This window comes from Synchiropus splendidus, chromosome 12 (assembly GCF_027744825.2).
Source record: "Synchiropus splendidus isolate RoL2022-P1 chromosome 12, RoL_Sspl_1.0, whole genome shotgun sequence".
NCBI classification, from domain to species: Eukaryota; Metazoa; Chordata; class Actinopteri; order Syngnathiformes; family Callionymidae; genus Synchiropus; species Synchiropus splendidus.
The window spans coordinates 17034948-17056409 of record NC_071345.1 but is presented as its reverse complement, the minus strand read 5'-3'; the positions used below and the strand labels follow the sequence as shown (position 1 = coordinate 17056409).

Below are 21462 nucleotides of genomic sequence, written 5' to 3'. Positions count from 1 at the left end.
GCAGTGAGCGCTAACGGACAGCAGATGGCAGTAGCGCTTTGGAACACGCATTACAGACATGAGGAAGTGGACGTTGTGCTCCAAAACCTTCTAACCATTGGAGAATCCATGTTTTGTTTAATAAATAGACACTTGATAGTTAATTTATTATTGATTCAATGGTTTGTGGTGTCTTATTAAGTCAACATTTTTCTGCCTGGATTAGCCAGAGCTGGTCATGTGACTGGATTTGGCTTTGGTTTCAATGAAAATCAAACGGTAAATCCACACCACCAAACATAGCTTTCCTTGTGGGAACATTTCCAACCAGCTGTGAAACTTTTACAGATGTAAGAACAAACAGAGCTCCTACCACTCCTCCTCGGGAGCTGCTGTCAAACGCTGCACCATCAGGTAAACATGTTTTTTTTTTTTTTTTTTAACTGTCTTCTTCAGCCACAGTTTTGATATGATTCATGCAGATAGTTTTGGTTTGTTCACTACATTGTTTGGTTGTTAAAAAGCACAGACTGTAAATTTTTTGTACTTTGAATTAGCTGACCCTGAAATACATCCTCCTCCTCGGCTATGAGCTCTGAGCACTGTGGCTCAGTAAACTAAGGTTTCTGTAAAGTAATATTAAACGGATATTCTTGTCTCAATAGACAGATCATTTCATTGTCATGTCATTCAATTGTGTAATAGGTTTTAGACAGCTAATCCAAGACATGACTGAATGTAACAATAAAAGTGAATGGCAAAGTTAGAAAATGGCAAAGTTAGGCACCTGTCCCTCGAAATATCTAGGTGATATATAGAACCATATCAGGTGTACAAACCTACACAACTGATGGGGCCTCCTGCTGAGCTCAAGGTCGACCTATCAAAATGTGATTTAGAGCTGGGACTCAAGTCTATCTTGACTAGTACTTTTACTAGTAGTGGATGTGCACAAAACACTGCAGTAAGACAAGATAACACCCACAGAGAAGGACACACAAACGTGTCCTGACAGTTGGTTGGAACAAAAACCTGCACCTACTGTGCCCCTTTGTGGATCAGTTTGCCCACCCTGGTACTTTCAGCTGTGTTTCAACGTATTCAAGGCAGAAAATAGACTGTCATGCTTCACTGTATTTTTTTTTATTTTGGAAGAGACATTTTTGTGTTCAAAGAATCTTTATAACACCAACGTCATGCTGTTAAATAATCGTCCTTTTTTTGAGAATATGACAAGGACATCTACACTGACGTGTTAAGCCTCAGTGTCCTTCCATCTGTCGAGTTGAAGCATGGTAACAACCAAGCGGTTTTTTTTTTTTTTTGGTTGTCGAGTGCACATCGTCCTTCTGATTTCATATCCTGACCCATCTGTTGCTCCTTTCTGTGGACACAGCATAAGGGCTATCTACTCTAATGTGTCATGGCGGATGCGCGTTTCTCTTTTATTCACTGCAACATCACATTGCTATTAACCGTCTGAACTTGAGGTCTCAGTAATTCAACCGCAAGCACACAACACTGTCTCATCTTTGAATATTTCTGCGCCTGAAGGATTTCTTTTCACACTCGTCGTCATGACGACTGGCAGCCTCCACAGCAGACTCTTCCCCTCAAAGGCCTGCAATTTCAAAAACATGTCACAAGAGTTGTGTAAAACATTTCATGGCAAGCTGATTATTGAGCAAACAAACATTTTCCTCGAGATATTCCTGAGACATTGTTGGACTAGATAGTTAGAAGTTTATGGAAAACCTAAGTGTCACAGCTGATGTCAGATTTCCTTTGGCTTGTATGTGGTTTAACAAGCAAACAAACAAAAAAAACCTTGGGCCTGCAGCACAGCATGTCTTCTTCTAACCTTCCTCTTCTTCACTACTATATCCGAAGGGTTGCAGGATATATAATAAATAATTGCTGTGAGGCATGAAAATCTAATTATGGTGGCAACAAAGACATTTTCATGTGATCGAATAATCAGGTAAATGCACCAATGTGCATTATAATAAAGTTATTCTTTATTGTTGGTTGTTCTAAGGGACTTTCTTTTTTCTTTTATTTAATGTTAAGAAAGATACAATGTTATGCAGAGGTGACATATTATCCTATCTAAAAAGGTGATTTGTAACGGAGTTGTAGGGCGCAAAACGTTTTCATCTTCCTTGGGGGGAGCAACAAAGATTAATAATAAATACTTTAAGGCAGTGATTCTTAACTATAGGGCTGGGGGCTCCTAGAGGGCCACTGAAATTTTTTTTTGTTTTACACGCAAGGTCCGCAAGATATGGAAGCCCATTTCTGCCAAGCAAAAAAATAAAAATAAAAAAATCACCAAGCAAAAAAAAAAAAAAGAATTTTTTGCTTGGTGATATATATATATATATTTTTTTACCTAGCAAGACGCCTTTTTTAATTTTAAAATTTTAATACCTGAGCCACGTATGGTGGCACTTGTGTGTCACTGAATTGCCTTGAAAGCTGCAATCTGGATCAATGATAGTTAACAGCTATGGAGAAGTTCTTGGAAAGAAAAAATTATGATGAGAAAGTGATGCCGCCCCCAGCAGTAAAAACTGTTCATGTAAAGCAACTGTTGAAGCAGTTGTGAAATTCCGATACTTTTATTTACACTTCACTTTAATCTTCTTTTGAGTTTAAATAAAATATATTATTTTTATTTTCTGATATTTAGACATGGTTTTATTATATTTATTGTATTCAGTTTTTCCAGTTTTCTCAACAGTTTGCATCAAAGGTATTTTTTCCTTTTTTTCTTTAGTAAATTTGATGAACATGACTTGCACCTGGTTCTGCTGCTGGTTGGACTTTTCAATGACAAATATCTTTGCGATGATCACATGGTTTCATGTCATTTCACAAGGTTTTGGTTTGTTTACGTCTAAGTAGATTAAATATGGTTATTGATCATAAATAAAAGAGTAATGAATCAGTTCTATTATTTGAATGGGCCCCGGGCCCATTTGTTCGGGGAAAGGTGGGCCTAAGATCACAAAGGTTAAGAACCCCTCCTTTACGGGATAGTCTGAGACATGGCCCTGTCTGGAGCGATGGAGTCTAGGGTTGACTTTGCAGAAGGCAGCTAAAAGCCTAGTGATCCCTGTGTTGGTGCGAACAAGCGCCGCAGCCTTGAGTTACATCACAGTCGCCCCTGTCTGAGGAGAGTCTGTGGGGAGAGTCTGACCCGCTTCCGCACAATGAAATCCGTGCTTAGAGGGGAAAAGCCATGTGCTGCTTGGTTTGAGAATCATTACAAATTAAATACATTCATTCTCGCTCGACTTAATTTGCGCAAACCGGCGGTGAGATGACATCAAGTGACTCATCAGGCTGCTGGAGATGATTCAAATCAGAGGTTACACAACACATCACCATATGGCTCAGTGGAGTGATGTCACCATATTAGAGGAACCAAGCGTTACTTCCTCTGGATTTAATCAGAGTCATCTTTATAATTCAGGAGATTTGGGTGGCTGTTACGTCACGGCTGGCTGACACTTTGTGTGACATGAAGCTGTGGCGGCAGAAGCCCAGTTTGGAAGGTACAAAAAAAGTACATTATATTGTCTGCTGTTCCACCCAAGGGAGGATGGAAATTAAGAGTTGGAAAGCTTTTATGTCAGACAAGGCAGCATGAGAGTCCCAGACGGCAGCACTCCCTTAGAATCATTGATGTGAACTTGTTGTACAAATAAAGAAAGTTATGGCCCTAACAGTTTATGCAACTGTGTTATGTAAGTCAATCTTAGCAGGCACAAGAATACGTGTTGCATGTTTTCCTTTCTTCTCAGCCTTATTAACATCTATCATCGATCCAATATAAATAAATATTAGTATAAATGACATATATTTCTCACAATCTGATCGATCACACAGAAAAAACTGACATCATTACGAACTCTTGCTGCTGCTGGGTCGCACGTATTTTGCTCATTGATATGAGTGATATTTTAAGGTATCAAGTCATATAGATCAGTGTTTTTCAACCCTTTTCAAGCCACAGCAGGCTTTGTTCGGTGAAAAAATCCCAAGGCACAGCACCAAAGGAACCTCAGGCAAAGTGTAGTGCTTAGTCATGTTAGCTGTTAGCTCAGTTAACTCTGAGGTGCAACAAGGAACAATCCTTCATTTTGTTGTGAAGGTGTATGGTCAAGTTCGAGGCACATCAGATTTGAAAACAACTGTGCGTCTGACTGAGTCAATGCATCACCATAGATCTATAGTGTATAGGAAGAATGTGACCAAATCCATGTCCTCCTCACGTCGGTAGATCGTCAACACGTTTGGCTTGTTCATGATTTTATGTTGTCATATCTCTCATCTCTAGCTCAGGAAGAATGAGGCCAAACTGGATCATTTCCCATGGTAACACTTTCTCATGGCACACTATTGTGCTGCGGCTCACCAGTATAGAAATGTAGAACAATAATATTGGGAAAAAAATGGAGGAAAGTCGAAGTCAGTGGGTCTGTGCTCTGAGTTTGTCCTTATTTGCTTTTATATAAATCACAGTTTTTGGTTGCCATTCTACCATTTATTGACCATGGGATGCATTTCAGAGAAAAAAAAAACATTTATAATTTATTTTCACAATTCATGCACCTGTGCACATTTTTTTTTTGTCTATTTTATTTAATTCTATTTAATCTATTTCACTCTATATTCATTTTCCTTTCTTCCAGTCTTTTTTCTTTTTGGATTTTGAGGCAAGTATATTTATTAATGGTGGTCCAAACTAAGATAAATGACACCAAGAGTCACCGGGCCTTTATGATCATGCTTTAATAACAAAGTTACAGAGACATTTGATGTAAACCAACATATTGCACATAGCTCAGGCACGTGACATGTGTCAGTTGCTTTCAAGCATCAGCCCCATGAACAATGAACAGGCTGTTCACAATAAAGCTCTACTCCCCCAGAAAAGGACCAAACGTATTTATACACCTGTTCACAAGAACATAACAGTGACTTCACATTTAAGCTTTGGCTGAAGGTCTCCTTTTGAACAGTAGCAGAAGAGAACAATCTCTCACCAATGACTCATCCCAACTGAAGCTTTGTTTTAAACAGACAAAATGACACACAACCATCTACCCAGATGATCAGCATATATTACAAATATAAATTAAAATAAATAGATAAATGAACAAGTCAATAAATAATCCCTTCCACACCACCATTTTCTTCAGGTTGCTGTACAGTGCAAAGTAACAGTGCTGGTCCCAAAGAACTGCCTTGATAAAGTGTCAAAGGAAAATGAATACTATTTGAAAAATGCTTAAGTGCTTTGAGTTCAGCGTGTGCATGCGTACTAGAGAAGCTATTACACATCAGACCTGTGCGACACCTGACGCAGCGAGTGCAATCCCATGATGCAACAGCCCCTAATGAGCGCAGCGATGTTGTATACTGGAGCGCTTCCATCCACACCGTGCCGGGAGTACAGCCAGGCCACGGTGGGCAGCACCGGAGCGGCGACCGCCACCAGGTCGACCAGGAAGCTGTTGCTCCAGTAACGCTTGTCAACCGGACCGGTTGAAACTGAGCTTTCATCTGCGGTGATGTCGAAGTCGAGCTCCTCCATGAAGCGCTGGCTATCTATTGGTTCTGAGAGACACATGCCAGAATCGGCAGAGATGGACGGGCTACCGTGAGGAGCAGGAGGAGGCGTGATAGGAAGGCAGAATGTGGCATTAGATGGGTGAGGGGGAAGAGCGCCAGAGGGGGAGAGCTCAGGCCTTTTTGTGGTGGCATCTTGCATCTTCAACAACTGAAGAAGCAGAACCTGCAGGTCTGGAGGCATGGGCGTCATATCTGCCTGAACCTCCTTATCTTCTGTGACCTTCTGAGCGGGCATGTTTGAGCAGGTGGCTGATGTGCATTCATTGGTCAAATGGCTCTCTTCTGTGACGGACGACACCCCTGGACCGCCCTCTGCATCTGGCCTCATCTTGCCACTCGAGTCCTGACTGAAGTCGACAGCGGTCGACATGAGAACCTGCTCTAATATATCTGCCCTGTTCGCCATCTCGTCATTTATAAGGAGCCCACTGTCAGCCATGGCCTCTGCCCCTTGCTCCTCCAGTTCCATCCCACCCTCATCCACGTCCATCATCTTCTTGCTGCCACCGTCGGGGCTGGTGCAGATGAAGTCCAAAGTGTTTTCATCCTGGAGGTTGGATCCGCTCTGAGCCAGCTCCATGCTTTGCAACAGTGACTCCAACTTCCTGTTTTGGATGTTTATGTCGATGAAATACTTCTGTATTCCTTTGTCCTTCTCCACCAGGCTGTTCTTCATGGTTTCCACCACTTGTCGTAGTTGTCTGATTTCCTTGCGTGCTTCTTTGAGGGACAGTTGAGCCTCCACGCGGTGACACTCTTCCTCGATCCAGTCTTCTCTCATTCGGCCAAGCTGACCCTTAAGCTCCTCTATCTCCGTCTCCCTGAGCCAAAAATACAGTTTTAATTGTTCGCATTGGTACAGAGAAGCAAGAAAATATTAAAACTTACTGTCCTGACAAAATTAGAATTTTACATCTCATATACCTGGTCTTTAAACAGACTCTAGACTCATCTGATCATCTGAAGTATTTTATGTTATAAATGTTTCTTTCATCACTATATCCAGTTTCATACAGAAATTGTGTCATAAATTTTCATCAAACCTGTTTAATGAAAGGGTTTGTTCAACTACAGACAAATATTAACTTCAAAAGAATGAATTCTCATTTGAATGGATGGACTGTGTCTCTCGGTTGTGTCTCCATGCCATTCTCTAGTGATGGATTGATGACGTTTCACGAAACAGTGTCACAATTTTCAGATGCCACTAGATGCCACTGTCTGTTGTATAATCTTTGGCTTTGATCCACTTGTTCAGTGAAATCTCACATTTTTGAAGCAAAAGCGCCACCTACTGAGCTATGAAAATTAGTGCAGTGTTTCATGAAACCTTATCAACCCATCACTAGTATTCTGAATATCAGAAAGAGGTTCCAGGGCAAAGGGAGGGCAGGGACACTTCGCAATGCCCCACGACCAATCCTCAGATGAGCAGCGGTAAGCATATGGATAGACAAGCATTGTGTCTCTCGCCAATAATTCTGAAACTTTTTGTTAGTCTCTCTCACGATTAACAATTGTGAACCCACTTCCCTCTCTCTATACTTATAGTCTTATACGAGTACTTCAATTGCTTTGACTCTTATTGCATATTTGGATGAAAAGCGGCATATTATTCTTTGACTATTGCACATATTTTCCTCGCTTAAGTTTCGATGTCACATTTTAAGTTGAATGACTTCAACCTGGGTAAATAATGCAGCGCTGTTAGCTAATCTAACCATTAAACTTGCAACATTTCAATGGTGTGCAAAATACAGCGCTCTTATGTAATGATGCCTTTCGCAGGGCACAGACACGACTTCTCACGGCTGAGAAGAGACGCAGCCGGAGGGTGTTACATCATAACTTCCGTATCGCGGCCTCACCTGATATGACCAACGCCGGCCTGCTTTAAAGCCATAAATCAGCTCTCGCTGGAGCTACTGTGGAGATAAACCCGCTCTCACCTATCCTGTACTCTGTTCTCAGACTCCATCAGTTTGGTCTTCAGGTGCCTGATGGCCACTTCCTTCTGCTGCAGAGGTGTCAGGTACTGCTCAGGGTTTGGAGGTCTGATGCCATGGTTTTCCCCGCATGAGTGATAGCGACTCATGTTTGCTCTCCTGAAGGGAATAGTCACGACATAGATCAGTAAAATGTCAGCTCATACCCAACAGTTAAGGATGTCACAAACATGACAATATCAGTTACCACAGGGGCCGATTCACATTTGTCTTTTCAAGTTAAGATGCATTTAGTTTTTCACATGAATAGTGAGACACACTATGGAAACCCAACAGCAGTCAAGATAAGTCACGTTTCTCTGTATCGACCAGACATTCTGATGCGTCAGCAGAAAGCCGCCAACTTTGACTTTAAACCTTGGACTGACTGGGAAAGGAAATCCACGTGGCCTGAGCGATCGCTGTGAGGACAGATGCTCTCTGAAGCCTGGAATTACCGTCTGACACAGGATTATTGGCTACTATAACCCAAAACGCTGGTTTATCTAAATGCAACTGGCCGAGTCAGCAAGTAAATAAATCACCTTACTGGGTAAAGCCATAATCCAGAGGCTCATTACAGTGGGGTTTGATCGTCTTGCGATACGTGATTAGAGAAGGTACTGAGGCAGAGCAGCGTCCAACCTCTTGAATCAAGGATGCCGGGTTGCTAGGATATTTTGTGACAGCTCAGCTTTGTCGGTAAAAATAGAAACACCCCAAGAGAAGGCAGCAGGACAAAGAATATGGGTCACATGACACGCAACTGACAGGGGACTCTCAACAGGAAATGGGAGAGATGGCTGTTCTGAACTCCAGTTTGGATACTGCTAATAAACATAAACCCAAACCAAAGGGGGAAAAAAACAAAATCTCATTTTTAATCCAGGGATAAATCCTGCATAGCCCGGAAGGTCAGAGTTTCATAAACCAAATTGAATCCACATTAATCCCAACAGCAGCCAAATCATGACCCGCATATCCCCAGGACAGGAAATGATGCGACTAATCCAGCCTCCCACGCTGCATGTGTTCTGCCAAAGAAAAATCTCATTGTACGTCTACCTCCTGTCGAGCTTTTAAACCATGGCTGAAAATAAAAAAAAAAAAAAAGTGCAATTTTGGTGGCGGTACCTGCTGGTGGGGCTGGAGTTGCAACTGCTGCTGTAGGTGGAGGAGGCAGTTCTGGGGGGAGTCTTGTAGGGGGCATACAGTTCAGCATCACGGTTCGCACAAGCGATACCTGCCGGTTTAAAGACCGGAAGCGATCTGATGTGGGTGCTCCTGTTGGGAAACAGAAAACACATCACGATTATTAAAGGGTGATGTGTGGTCATTTTTGGGACTCTGTTCCCTTCTCACTCAAATCTACCATCAAGCCAGTTCAATGACCACGGTTACATGACAGCATAGCACAGAACTGTGTGTCGTGATGACACCTATCTGCAGAGATATCCACCTTCACTGAGTCCTGTTTTAGTTCTCATGAGCAAGATTAGAGATGGATTTTGTTGGTTTAAGGAAATGGCAGCAACATCACAGACTGTCCGTAATGTTACTTGTCAGTTAGAAGCGTTTTTTGGTAGTCAATATATTCAGCCTTAAAACCAGGAAGGGCTGAAGAGCTCACAGCTCGACATTACTCAATAGTCCACTGTGCATTGCACGTCACTCAGGTCACAGTGAGTAGGTGAGCTGATAGAGCTTGGTCACCGGCCTGAGATTCAGAATATAGCTCCTAGTCTGCAGGAAAAAGTCATTTTAGATGCTGTGTTGTTATATTTTTGGAGCCAGATGCAGCTGGCAGGAGTCTAAGGAAACTGAAAATTAAAACTATAAATCCCAAATGAAACTGCTACCATTTAGGACTGAACAATTTCACTTTCCCAGCTTATAAAATAACATTTCAAGGAGCAGCTATTTAAAGAGCCTCTAGTAATAGTCCTTGACTTCAGTGCCACTGTCATACTGTACCTGCGGGGTGGGACTTTCTTCCCTGCTGATTTGGAACTGAGGCTCTCCCTGGTCTTTAAGCTGCCGGTGCTGCTGGAGGAGCTGAAGTCTGCTTCACTACCTGCAGACGGTAGAAAACATCTGTGAGTACAACTCTCTGAATCCGATTTCACCAGCCAGTCCTCATCCCCGTCAGCAAGAGCGCACCTTTTTGGTCAAAACATTTTTTAAAACCAGCATCGTAATGCGGAAAGTTAACTGCTATTGCACCGCTTTTGAAAATAATATCCATTTTTGCAGTAACTTCAGGTCCAAAATTTAAAAATTTGGTTTATGGCGGCAATTTAACCACAACATTCAAAGAACATGGGTCGACTTTTCACAATGTGGTTTGCGTAAACTCTGAAGGCCCCTCCACTTTAACAACATATATGTACATTTAAATGTTACTAGGAGGTGCAGAGAGAGGTACAATGTTTTAGGACAAAAGACAAAAAAGATCAACAACATAGATGAAAATACTGGAAGAAAGAATTTAGCGAAAATTATACATTTACAATATCACAGTACCTAGTAAAAGGTGAGGATTTAAAAAATAATAAAATAAAAATAAATATATATATATATACATATAAACTGTATAAACTCCAACAGTCTGCTGGGAACCATTGAAATAATAATTTTAAAGGCAAACTCTTGCATTACGTTTTGAGTGTGACACATACATAAAGTCAACCAACATCCAGTTTCATGAACAAAAACTTGAATAAAGACTCTAAAAACACAGGCGTTGAATAACAGCTAAAGACCTAACACAGGCTGTGAATTGGTCCTTGGCATCAGTCCTACCTGAGTAGCATCTCTTGCCATCAAACAACACCATAGTACTGAATCCAGTGACGTCCGTGACAAACTAAAGTGATCTCTCTCTGTGAGTCGACCGAGACTGTGGGAAGGTTCAATAATAACCTCCGGCTAATCAGCCTAATGAGCTGAGCCCCCAAACCTTTTTCTCAACCAATCAGCTCTGCCTTCAGTGGGACTCATGAGTCAGCGGGTTTGTGCACAGGCACAGTGCTGAACACAGTTTAAACACACACAAAACGATTGTTCGAAATGTTCACTGTAAATTGGAATGACTTCTGCAGCCAGTTTCCTTAGAATTTTAACGGTTTTTTTTTTTATTAATTGGTAGATTTAGATTTAAGAAATGATAGATAAATGACAAATACATGCACTTGAAAAATAAAAGAAAAAGGAAAAACATCGAATCCAATGCAGGAAAAGGGAAAGTTATTTATACATATTTTTTCCCCCTCACCTGTATTTATCTTGCCACTGCATAAGGGGAGCATGGGCTGATGAAACTTCATGAAAGAACATCAGAGCTCAGTAGGTGGCGCTCTTGGTTTAAAAATGATGTAAGGTTCGATTGAAGAATCAACAGAAAGCCAAAGATTTCACAGACAGTGCCATCTAGAGGCCTATGAAATTTAGGACACTGTTTCATGAACCCACATCAACCAAGCGCTCTTATTTCTACTCAATTTTCTTTCATTTGCTTATTTATGTTAGATATTCAACATTTCTCTTACAGTAGGAGAGGCTAAATCCATTATGTAAAATAAAGTAAAACATGTCATTGATAAACTACGGGAAATAGGAGAGAGTAAAGGTTGCATCCATCACTTTTCATTGATCCAAGGTTTAGGTTCTGGACAGCAGCTGCAGCAAGAGGCCCAGACTGCAGCCATTTGAGGAGATACCACAGAGCTCCCGAGGCCGGTCAAGTAGCATAATTTACAATAAGTTTAAATGTTAAATAAATAAACAAATAAATGCCACCTCAACTGGCTTCCCTCAATGCAGGTGCAGTGGTTCTATTCTCTCCCAGATGACTCATTCCCCTAGCCGACTAGGGTATATATATATATATATATATATATATATATATATATATATATATATATATATATATGCGAACAAATGACAAATACATACAATCAAATTTTTTGCTTCTGATTTCAAACGAAAATCCAGAACTCGAACGCCACCGGAAAAAACCTAATGTGCACGGACCGATCAGCTGACCCACGACGCGCTTTGTTATTGTGTATAACGCAGCCTCTGTATGCGGACGTGTACCACATTGACTGGCTGTTTTTTCTTCATATTGTGGTGTAAAACCTTTCCTGTCTCCACACTGGACCATGGTCGAGCTGGTCCAGAGAGTAGAGCTGGACACGCACCGGGCACCTCTTCACTTCTGGAGAGACGTCACTCACTCTGCAACCCCTCCCACATGCAGCGGCCACACACATAGAGGAACAGCGCACCTGCAGCAGACACTCTACATTCACTCCTACAAAAGCCTATTTTAAGGCTTGGACACATTATTTCTTTTTCCATTAATTCTAATGGGAAAAATGGATTCAGATTGTGAACAAATCGCAAATCGAACGGCCTTCTGGAACGGATTGTGGTCGAGAACCGAGGTACTACTGTGTATATATATATATATATATATATATATACACAAGATTTTGTTCCAAAAATGCTGCTGCATAATGTATATACTTTCATGCATGTGTTCATTGAAAGGAAAAAGAAAATCATTGTATTTTACCAACAGTGTTGTGAGACTCACCTTTGGGCTTCAAGGCTGACCTCATCTCCCTCTTGTGTCTCTGTGTGCTGTGTCGCTCAGCGGTCCATTCGGCCATCACTCGGACCCTCTTCACCTTGGTCTTGCGTTCTGGCAGCGTGGGGGAGTTGCGGGTACTCCGCTCTGAGCCTGACGGGGTTTTTGAGGGGGACACAGACTGACTAGTGGGGCAGCCGGTGTCATCTATTGTAGACAGGCACACAGACAGCAATAACCAAGAACAGGCCGGCACAGCGGTCAAGGTCCAGGCCCGGTGCTTATCAGGCAGATTGTACAACAGCTTCCTCAGCAGCTCGGTGCTGACATGAAGCTGAGGATGTTTTCCTTGTCACACACACCAACACACGGCAGTGTCATCTAATGACTGGATCACTCGCTCTGTTTGTCAACAAGGTCAAAATGAAGTTGACTAAATGGTCATGACTCATCTGTTTAAATATGCGCTGCACTGTAACACACAGGCTTACACTTCTGTCGGCCAGTTTCAGAAATCAAATTTTGGTGTTTGGTGTGCATGGCAAAGAAGAAAAAAATGGCTTCCTCCAAAATATTATACATATTTTATAGGTGACGTCTTGCCGTGCACTCTGAAGACTATCCGACTGAAAACATGACAATGCTTTATCAGAAATGATGAATAAGATGATCATTCTTCTAAAAAAATATAATAAAAATAATATATGTACCAAATGGCTCTATCCAGATGTCATGAATGTACAGCACTCCTGGCGACTGTATTGCATTAAACTGTATGTCAGGGATCTCAGGGGGTTTCGTTTTACTTTGCTTTGTTTTACTATGCTGTATAAAAATAAAGAAGTGAATAAATGAATAAATAAATATAATAAATAGAAATAAATAAAATGCAAATAAAGTATTTTATTAAACTGGACTCAAACTCAAACAAATAAAGAGTCAACAAATAACATTAATGGGGAGGGTGATTCTGAAATCTCGACTGCAGTAAATGGGGCAGGTCTGGCTCAAAAGCGGTGGTTTTAATGCGCAAGATGTCACACAGGTGGGAGTCAGTCTTGTCCTCGCACACATAACTGAGAATGTCTTCTCGCATAAGTATGTTGAGCCAAACAAGCTCACCATTTTCTTAGCAAATGTTCAAATTGCTTGGAACCTGTCTTTATCCAGCTGCTGGTAAAAGTTGACAAGAGGGAATTGTTGGTGGTAGCTGCAACACTCCATGTCACATTGCAGCTCTATGAGCTCCATCGGCAGGTGGGCTGGAACGTCACTCCTTTTCAATAGATGCAAAATCCAGAGATGAGACGTTTGCAGAATTCCTCCTCATTTGTGCACTGATAATGTTTATGTCTATTTCTTGCAGAGATTGGAAATGTGTGGTATTGGCCAGCATTTGTGACAGGTGGCTTTGGAAAAGTTGCAGCTTGGTCCGAACAGCTTTGATATGTGAATACAGTTGGCTTATCACTGCATTTTGTCCCTGAAGGCTCATGTTCAGGGCGTTCAGATGTTGGGTTATGCTAACTAAAAATCCAAAATCAGACAGCCAAACAGGATTGGTTAGATCTGGCATCGGTTGTCCTTTTTTGGAAAAATAATTCAGATTTCTTCTTTAAGGGAGGAGAAAACGCTGCAGTGTGACACACAACATCTCCATATTCAGCGTGGATATCCAGTAGAAATTGCAGAAAGTGACGGTGGTACAGAGCGAATATAATGAATGACCTTTATCACCGGTTTCATAATGTGAGCATATTTCAGATGTCTGGCAGAACTTGTTGGTGAATAATGCAGTGGAGTTTTATAGCTTCGTTCCGTCGCTGACTTTGTTACACACTAGGGTTGATAATCCACTGTGCTCTCCCACCATGGCAGGTGCACCATCCGTAATATTCCCCGTGATTTTATTCCACTGTAGTTTTATAAACATCTACTGCGGAACAAACAGCAGCAAATAAATCATTCCCTCTTGCTTGGTTCATAAGACTCTGGAGGTCACGTAGCTCTTCACGCACATTCATTTCACTGTCCACTCCTCTCAAAATGCTTCTTCAATCCTGCTGCTTTTTCTCCGGACAAATGTTGTCCACCATTTTCGTCACACAGTCTTCAATAAATTCACCCTCAGCTGTTAAACCAGCTTCCAGTCGTTCCATTTTTTAATGTAATTGGCATGTTTCGTCTGGTAGTGCCTCTTTATATTGAACTCCTTGGGCAAAGCAGGAAGACAGTTGTTTCCAAACTCAGTGAAAAAATATTCCGATTTCCAGTTGTCCTGGAAACGGCAGCCCTCTCTGTCAACTTTCCTTTTCTTCCTTCAGGTTGCCATTTTAGAAATGGTCAAAAAACAGATCAAGAACAGAACAGAGTCGCGAGAGTTCAGGCACAAGTTTACTGTCATCTTGTGGTGAAATATAAAATTGCTTTTTTAAGCATTTATTTTATACTGTGGACAACAGTACTGGCGGGCCACACATTATTGTTTTATGACAGAGACTTCGGGCCAGTGGAAATATGAAGCGAGGAGGCTGGATTTTGCGGATGTCTGCTCTATGTTGTTCAACTAAATATCCTAGCTGTTTCACAGAAGGTGGTATTTCACTTTTTTTCTCTCTTTTTGCAAGTCCAGTTCCACTCTCTCAATTGCCACATGCTGACTTTTCAAATATCATTTCTAATGGACATTGTCAGACGGCTCACTCGCCATCTTTTCTTCTTTGCCATGCACACCACCAAACACCAAAAATAACCATCCAACTTCAAGTACCTGTAAATTCCAGATGAGAACACGTGACCTTCAAATATTACATTGCAAATCAAGTCTTTCTTCCTGATTTTTTTGTGCCTGTTTATTGATTTGATTTCTGAAAGTGGCCAGTGGAACTCAGCAGCTCAGCCAATCACACACAAGAAATGGTCATATGGCACCAATTCAAGTACAGTACACAGTACAGTTTCCTAGAGGCACTTTTCTGCAGTGCCCCATGTTTGAAATTCCTCATAAATTTAGTGAGAGCTCTGCATCTGCTTTTTATAACTGCTGGTGATAGGTTTGAGCATGTCTTTAGTAAGTGTTTATCTAATAGAAAAATGCTCTTTTGTTGTTTGTGCCATGCGTAAATGGAATTGTTTTCTCTTTCTGCCACTCCTCCGTAGTGACTTGTTGCTACTGACTTGTTGAATGAGAGTCTGATCCAAGACGTGTGTCGAGTGGAGAGGATCTAACCTGAGCAGAAGCTGTTGGAGCTGATGGTCCTCTTGGAGTGATCCGAGCTGATGTCACACTCCTTCCCCTCCTCCTCTGAAAACGGCGAGTCGGACTGGGGCGACCCTTTCTCCTTAGGTTGAAATGGATGGAGGACCAAACGGGGGATGCGACTGCGTGGGCTTCCTTTCTCCGGCGACTTCTTCTCCTGTTCCAAACATTCATTAGCATTCACATAAAGACAATGTCTCTCGAGAATCAGCTGTGTCAGGACTCACCTCGTACTCTTGAAACGGACCCATGGTGCTTCACCTTGTGCTCCCCCTGATGGAAATCACCAAGGAGAGGTGTGAGTCATTCCTCCACTGACTGAGAATGTGGCAGTTTGACGTGGCGCTCGAACTGGGAACTAACAAGGGCCTTCTGTCCTGACATGACGCGAGTGAGTCACACTCACCAACACACACACACACACACACACCCTGGTACAGAAGGCACACACAAGCAATGCCATGTATTTCCCGGTTGAAGTAACAATATTTCAGTTGTTTTTCTTTTAATTTACAGTAAGTTCCCTTGTGAAGTACCAGTAACATATGTGTGTTTATCCTAGGGCACCAATTCTTGACAAAACACCTCCTTGTGGAGACCTTATGCCTTCGTGGGAGCCATTTGGCCGGACACCATACGGTAAAGGCTCATTTTGAGGACGAAGACTTCAAAACATCAACATCATTATTATTGGGTTTCAGTTTTGTTAAGAGTCCTGATTGAGTTTAGCATTGTGTTTTGGATGGTTATGTTTAGGTCTTGTATTACTATCCATAAGTGGACAAATTCTTGGAAAAACACCTACTTGTGGGGACATTTTTGCCAGTCCCCACAAATCCAAGCCTCAATTTGAGAATGAAAACATCAAAATAACTGGGTCATGATAATTGACTTTCACTTTGGTTAAGATTCCTGGTTAAAGTTAGCCATGTGTTTGTTTTGCATGTTTAGGTCAGTCCTTCTCAAATTGTGGGGCGGGCCCCATGTTTTCTTTTTTTTTTTTTTTTTTTCCAGGCAAATTGATGTACTTTAAGTCTTTTCTGTTGCAGACAAAAACAATGCTAATAAAGTTATTATTTATTGTAAGTTGATCTACAGTATATAACTTTTTTCTTTTTAATGTCAACAAGAATACAACATTATGCAGAGGTGTATTTTTATAGTAGTACTTTTATAGACACAGAGGCAGTGGTGAGTTGTGGGGGCGAAACGTTTACTTCTTCCTGCGGGGGACGCAACAGAAAATAATTGAGAAGCACTGGCTTAGGTTAAGGATGAGAGGCTGGAGAAAGCACTATATCAATGAGAGGTCCCCACAAGGACAGAGATGAGTGGTGACAAACAACGAACATGTAATAACAAACGGCATTTGACAGTCAAAATTTATAGCCCAATCACTTTGGCTCATGTGTGATATATGCATACTTTTATTTATGTTTTTAAAAAAAATCTTATTTCCACTATGTCTTTGTTGTTGCTCTGCTTGTGGAGTGCAAATTCCACTTGAAGACCAAGTTCCCTTGAGCTGCTTCACAGTTGCTAAGACAATAAAAAAAACAATCTGTGAACATCAGTTTTGTTCCTCCACGATGAGTTACACAACAGTATATTTAACGGAGGCCCTTGCCTTGAATAATATATTCATCTTCATGCACGAACTGACTTCATACTTGCTGCCCGCTCAGTCTCTTAGCGCCGTCGCTCAAGGGGGTCGATTACATAAGTGCGTATGTGCTCTGCTTTTTCAGTGTTTGCAGTGATGCGGCTGACCTCTCTTAACACAGTGCTGGACATCAGCGATGCCACTAGTCTGACTAACAGAAGCAAAACCAGCCACACGTCGCCAGATTCCTCACCCTCCTCCAGTGACAGCTCCTCTCTTAAACCACAAAGGATGACACAAATAGAGCAGAAAGTGGTGGGACGTCAGCTGTCAGATACCAAAATAGCCTTGATATGAAGGTGGCCTGCTTCGACTCGCACAGATAACACACACACAGAACAATCAGCAGCAGCTCAGATTGGGCACAAAAGAGGGCAAGGCAACCTCAATAGTGCCCTAGCAACCACCTTAGCAACTGAGGATGAATGAACAGTGGGACCAATTATGCAAAAACATGTTGAGCTAACATTGAGATTCTTTACAGAAATGATAAGAGAGCGCTTCTATTCATCTGCCCTTCATCTCCAAGGTCAGATAACTGAACATTTCAGATTATTTTGAGAACAATGTGCAGTGTTTTAACCTCTGCAGTACAACGGTAGAAGTCTTTTACAGTACTTTCCTGTCCTGTATCCCTTCACTGAGGATAAAGCTGCATGCTCCGTCTGCAGGGGTTTAATATTTTAAAGGAACTCAACCTTGCAGATGGAGGAAAGGTTCTGCACGAATGGGAAGTGAAGAAATGCTTCAACATTGCAGGAAGAAAAGGGCAATTCTTTCCACAAACTGATCATCGATCTGCGCATTTAGACTTCTATATCATGGAGTCTGTGGTATCTCTTCCCCAACACAGATCCTGCTTCCTGGAATCTTCGCAACACAGAAACAGTTCTGCTCCCTGGTTTGAAATGCATCAATAATGGCATCCACATCCACTGAGTGGCTTCATTCTCGTGTGCAGCTGTGGAAGCTTCCAGATGGTTCACAGCAGAAAAAAATGATGTGAGTCTGAGTCATAATTCCTCTGATCCTCTGTTGATGTTCCTGTGGAGGACGCTTGTGTGGTTTAATTCCACTCTTACCAAGTATTATATTTTACCTCAGACTCCTGGGATAACTGCCGTGTTACTTCCATTTGAACTCTGATTTGAAAGCGTTTCCCAGTAGCTCCATTTCAAACACCCTCTGCTTCCTGTCTGCCTGACATGCTCCATTTGGCCTCCCTAACTTTGTCTTCAGATTTCTCCCACTGTTTGACTTCTCTCTGATCTTCTACACACGTATGGTCACTTCCAATGAAAACCTGAGCATCTTCAACATTGCATCTCGACTTGTTCCACCGCACCTGCACTCTCGTGTTCACCTCTCTCTGCATGGTCATCCTCAAATCTTTATCTGCTTTCATCTTCCTCCTTCCTCCCTTTCATTTTATGGCTTGCTTCATTCCCTGTACCACACTTACATAAACCTCACATATCCGACTCCAAGAGATTAAGGACAACTCCTCTATGTATAAAATTGGAAAACTAGATAAAAAAAATACAGGAAAATTCCCACTCCGTCTGTCACAAATACATTTGTTTAGTGCAAATACTTTAACTAACTACCATTTTTTAAAAAAACACTTAAACAACTTGAACACAACAACTCATAACAGACTTATGGAACATGTCAACTTTGACTCAAAACTTTAGGGCACTTAGCCTAAAATTATGTTAAATATAGACATCATAAAGTTGAAATAACACTTTTTAATTTTCATTGTCAAAGCTCCCTTTGAAAAGACAAAATACTGTAGTCGTCACTATTGCACATTTAAACAACAATGCAGGAGTTTTGCCATTTGTATTTTTTTTTCCATACAAATACTCAAATTCGTGTTTATCCCTTTTAGTAACCACATCATATTCAATATCCACTTCTGCTGATGAGCTTTATTTGTATGCCTGCGCACGACATTTCAGTGATCTCTCTTTGTTTACGTGTTTTGACGCCCCCTTTGTTTACCACATCGACAGCTGATGCAAGTTGAACACACTTGCTTCTGGTGACGCAGATCACGATCAGAGATGTAAACACCCCGAAAACACAACACCAGATGACGATGTTTATGGTGGGTCGTTAGTAATTTATAAAATAAAAAAGGACGGTCAGAAAACATGTGGCGAGACAAGCAGGCTCTGACCTGGATGATGGCGATGTTTCCCCGGCGGATGACGCGCCTGTCGCTGCCGCACAAAGGGCTCGGTCCTCCGGCTGCTGCTGAGCTTGGTAATGCCTTCTGATGCTGGACGTCCCTCGGATGGAGACGCTTCTGTGGCGAGGATGTCTAGCGATTGGACGATGAGCGGGAGATAAGAGCCGCGTCACGCTCTCATCCCGAGTGTGTTACATAACATCGGAGCGCAACAGACGCTGGAGACAGCTGCTTGATGGCAAATAAATGTGCCGATCTTATGGCGCAGGAGACATCGGAGGTGCTGTCGCAGATTAGATATTGATTTTTAATTTGATAGAGATTAAATTCTGCAGCAGTTCACTTCAAAGAATCATAACTGGACACCGTCGGATTTAGCGTTGAGCGACGATACCCTGTGTCTCACTGATGCCCTCTGCTGGATGTTAAGTCAATTACATTAAGCAGATATGAATATTCCATATCTGGTGGAAATGCGGCCTAAATCAGGGGTTCTTAACCTTTGTGATCTTGTGACCTTTGTGACATGAAATTTTAACCTCCCACTATAGCAGAAAGGGTCTTTTTAGTAGTTGCACATCAAATCTAAGCTGTCTGATGCGTTTTTCAAAAGTTGTCAACATTTTTATGTTTGGCGTTCCGGAACCCACCTTTCCCTGAAAAAAAATGATTTAAATCAGAATCAGACTCAGAATCAGAAAAACTTTATTAATCCCAGGGGAAATTGTGTTTGTAACATGCTCTGTACACAACATATCACACTAAATTAAAAAGAAATGATATTATAAAGTGCAAAAAAAAAGTGATACAAAAGATGATTCAAGGAATAGAACTGATTCATTACACTTTATTTCATTTGTAAATAACCATGTTTAATCTACTTACACATAAAACCTTGTGAAATGACATGAAACCATGGGATCATCGCAAAGATATTTATTTGTCATTGAAAAGTCCAACCAGCAGCAGAAGCAGGTGCAAGTCATATTCAACAAATTTACTAAGGAAAAAAAGGGGGGAGGGAACCCTTGAAGCAAACTGAATAAAATTCTGAATAAAATAGACACAATAAAGCCATGTCTAAATATCATAAAATAAAGATAATATATTTTATTTAAACTCCAAAGAAGATATAAGTGAAGTGTAAATAACAGCATCGCCCTTTCAAAACTGCTTCATGAACAATTTTTACTGTTGGGGGTGCCATCACTTTCTTCATCATTTTTTCTTTTCAAGAACTTCTCCATAGCTGTTAACTATCACAGATTTGCAGCCTTCAGTGACACACTACTGCCAACGTATGTGGCTCATGTATTAAAACTGAGCGTCTCGCGGCCCTCATGGCCCAAAGGTGTAAAACAAAAAAACTTCTTGAGACTCTCTAGGAGGCGCTCACCACCCAATGATAAGATAAGAATAAGAATCACTGGCCTAAAGTACACAGAACTGTTTTTTGTGCTTCTCAATTTTCCATCCATCAGTGGAATCCCGTTTTTCATTTTTTTTCTTTTAATGACATTAGTTGATCAAAATAGACATATTGAATTCCCAGACCATATATTGTCTGTATGTAGAGACAAAAAATAAAACTAATAAATTCCAGTAAAATGACATTATATTCTCATCATAATAAACTTAAATTGTTCACTAAATTCGCAAACTATTACTACTTCACTTTTAGTGTGAAATTAAAAACAAAAACGGTTGAATAAGTGATGGTGAATTTGAATTTATTATTTTAAAGGTCAAGTGACCCACAAAGGCCTGCTGTGGGTGTAGATGTTTGTCCCAACCAATCCAGGGCCACAGTCTAACAAAACAAAACCCTGCACCCTCTGCAATCCCTGTCTGCATCAATTTGAGACCCCGGACCTTTTTCTATGCAGCTTTTCTCTTTTCCAAAATTTAGGATTTGATCATGATCATGAAAGGAATTTGAACTATCTCCACCAGTCACAGAGTATGAAGCTGGGTTGGTTTGTTGTTTGTTTGTAAACAGACTAACTCCAGAACAGAAATGTATTTAACTTGAAACACATATAACATTTGTATTTATGTGTTTCAAAACTGTGACTATTGAACTTACAGAGCTGTTTGAGCTGATAAGGTTCCTGCTCAGCAGTGAAACGGTCGCTGCAGAGC

General features: G+C 41.3%; 1 protein-coding gene across 2 annotated transcripts; it reads right to left on the bottom strand.

Annotated features, from left to right (window-relative positions):
* Positions 1-4743: 4743 nt before the first annotated feature.
* Positions 4744-19464, bottom strand: sybu (syntabulin (syntaxin-interacting)). 2 transcript variants are annotated; one of them, XM_053881107.1, is made up of 8 exons: positions 19309-19464; positions 15688-15733; positions 15431-15617; positions 12208-12408; positions 9582-9681; positions 8742-8891; positions 7572-7727; positions 4744-6443 (listed from the first exon to the last, which is right to left on the bottom strand). In XM_053881107.1, exons 2-8 carry the CDS (start codon positions 15709-15711, stop codon positions 5324-5326), a joined length of 1938 nt encoding a protein of 645 aa, XP_053737082.1. In that variant the 5' UTR covers positions 15712-15733; positions 19309-19464; the 3' UTR covers positions 4744-5323. The 2 variants fall into 2 exon arrangements, with proteins under 2 accessions (XP_053737082.1, XP_053737083.1); XM_053881108.1 differs by having other exon boundaries at positions 12208-12354; positions 19309-19463.
* Between the last annotated feature and the right edge of the window lie 1998 nt (positions 19465-21462).

Bases quoted from the DNA above. Each gene is read 5' to 3' on its own strand.
- sybu (XM_053881107.1), bottom strand. From the start codon at position 15,711: ATGGGTCCGTTTCAAGAGTACGAG. The intron at 12,409-15,430 runs GTTAGATCCTCT...TGTCTACAATAG, and splicing joins CTCCAACAGCTTCTGCTCAG to ATGACACCGGCTGCCCCACT. The intron at 7,728-8,741 runs GTACCGCCACCA...TATTCCCTTCAG, and splicing joins AACTCCAGCCCCACCAGCAG to GAGAGCAAACATGAGTCGCT.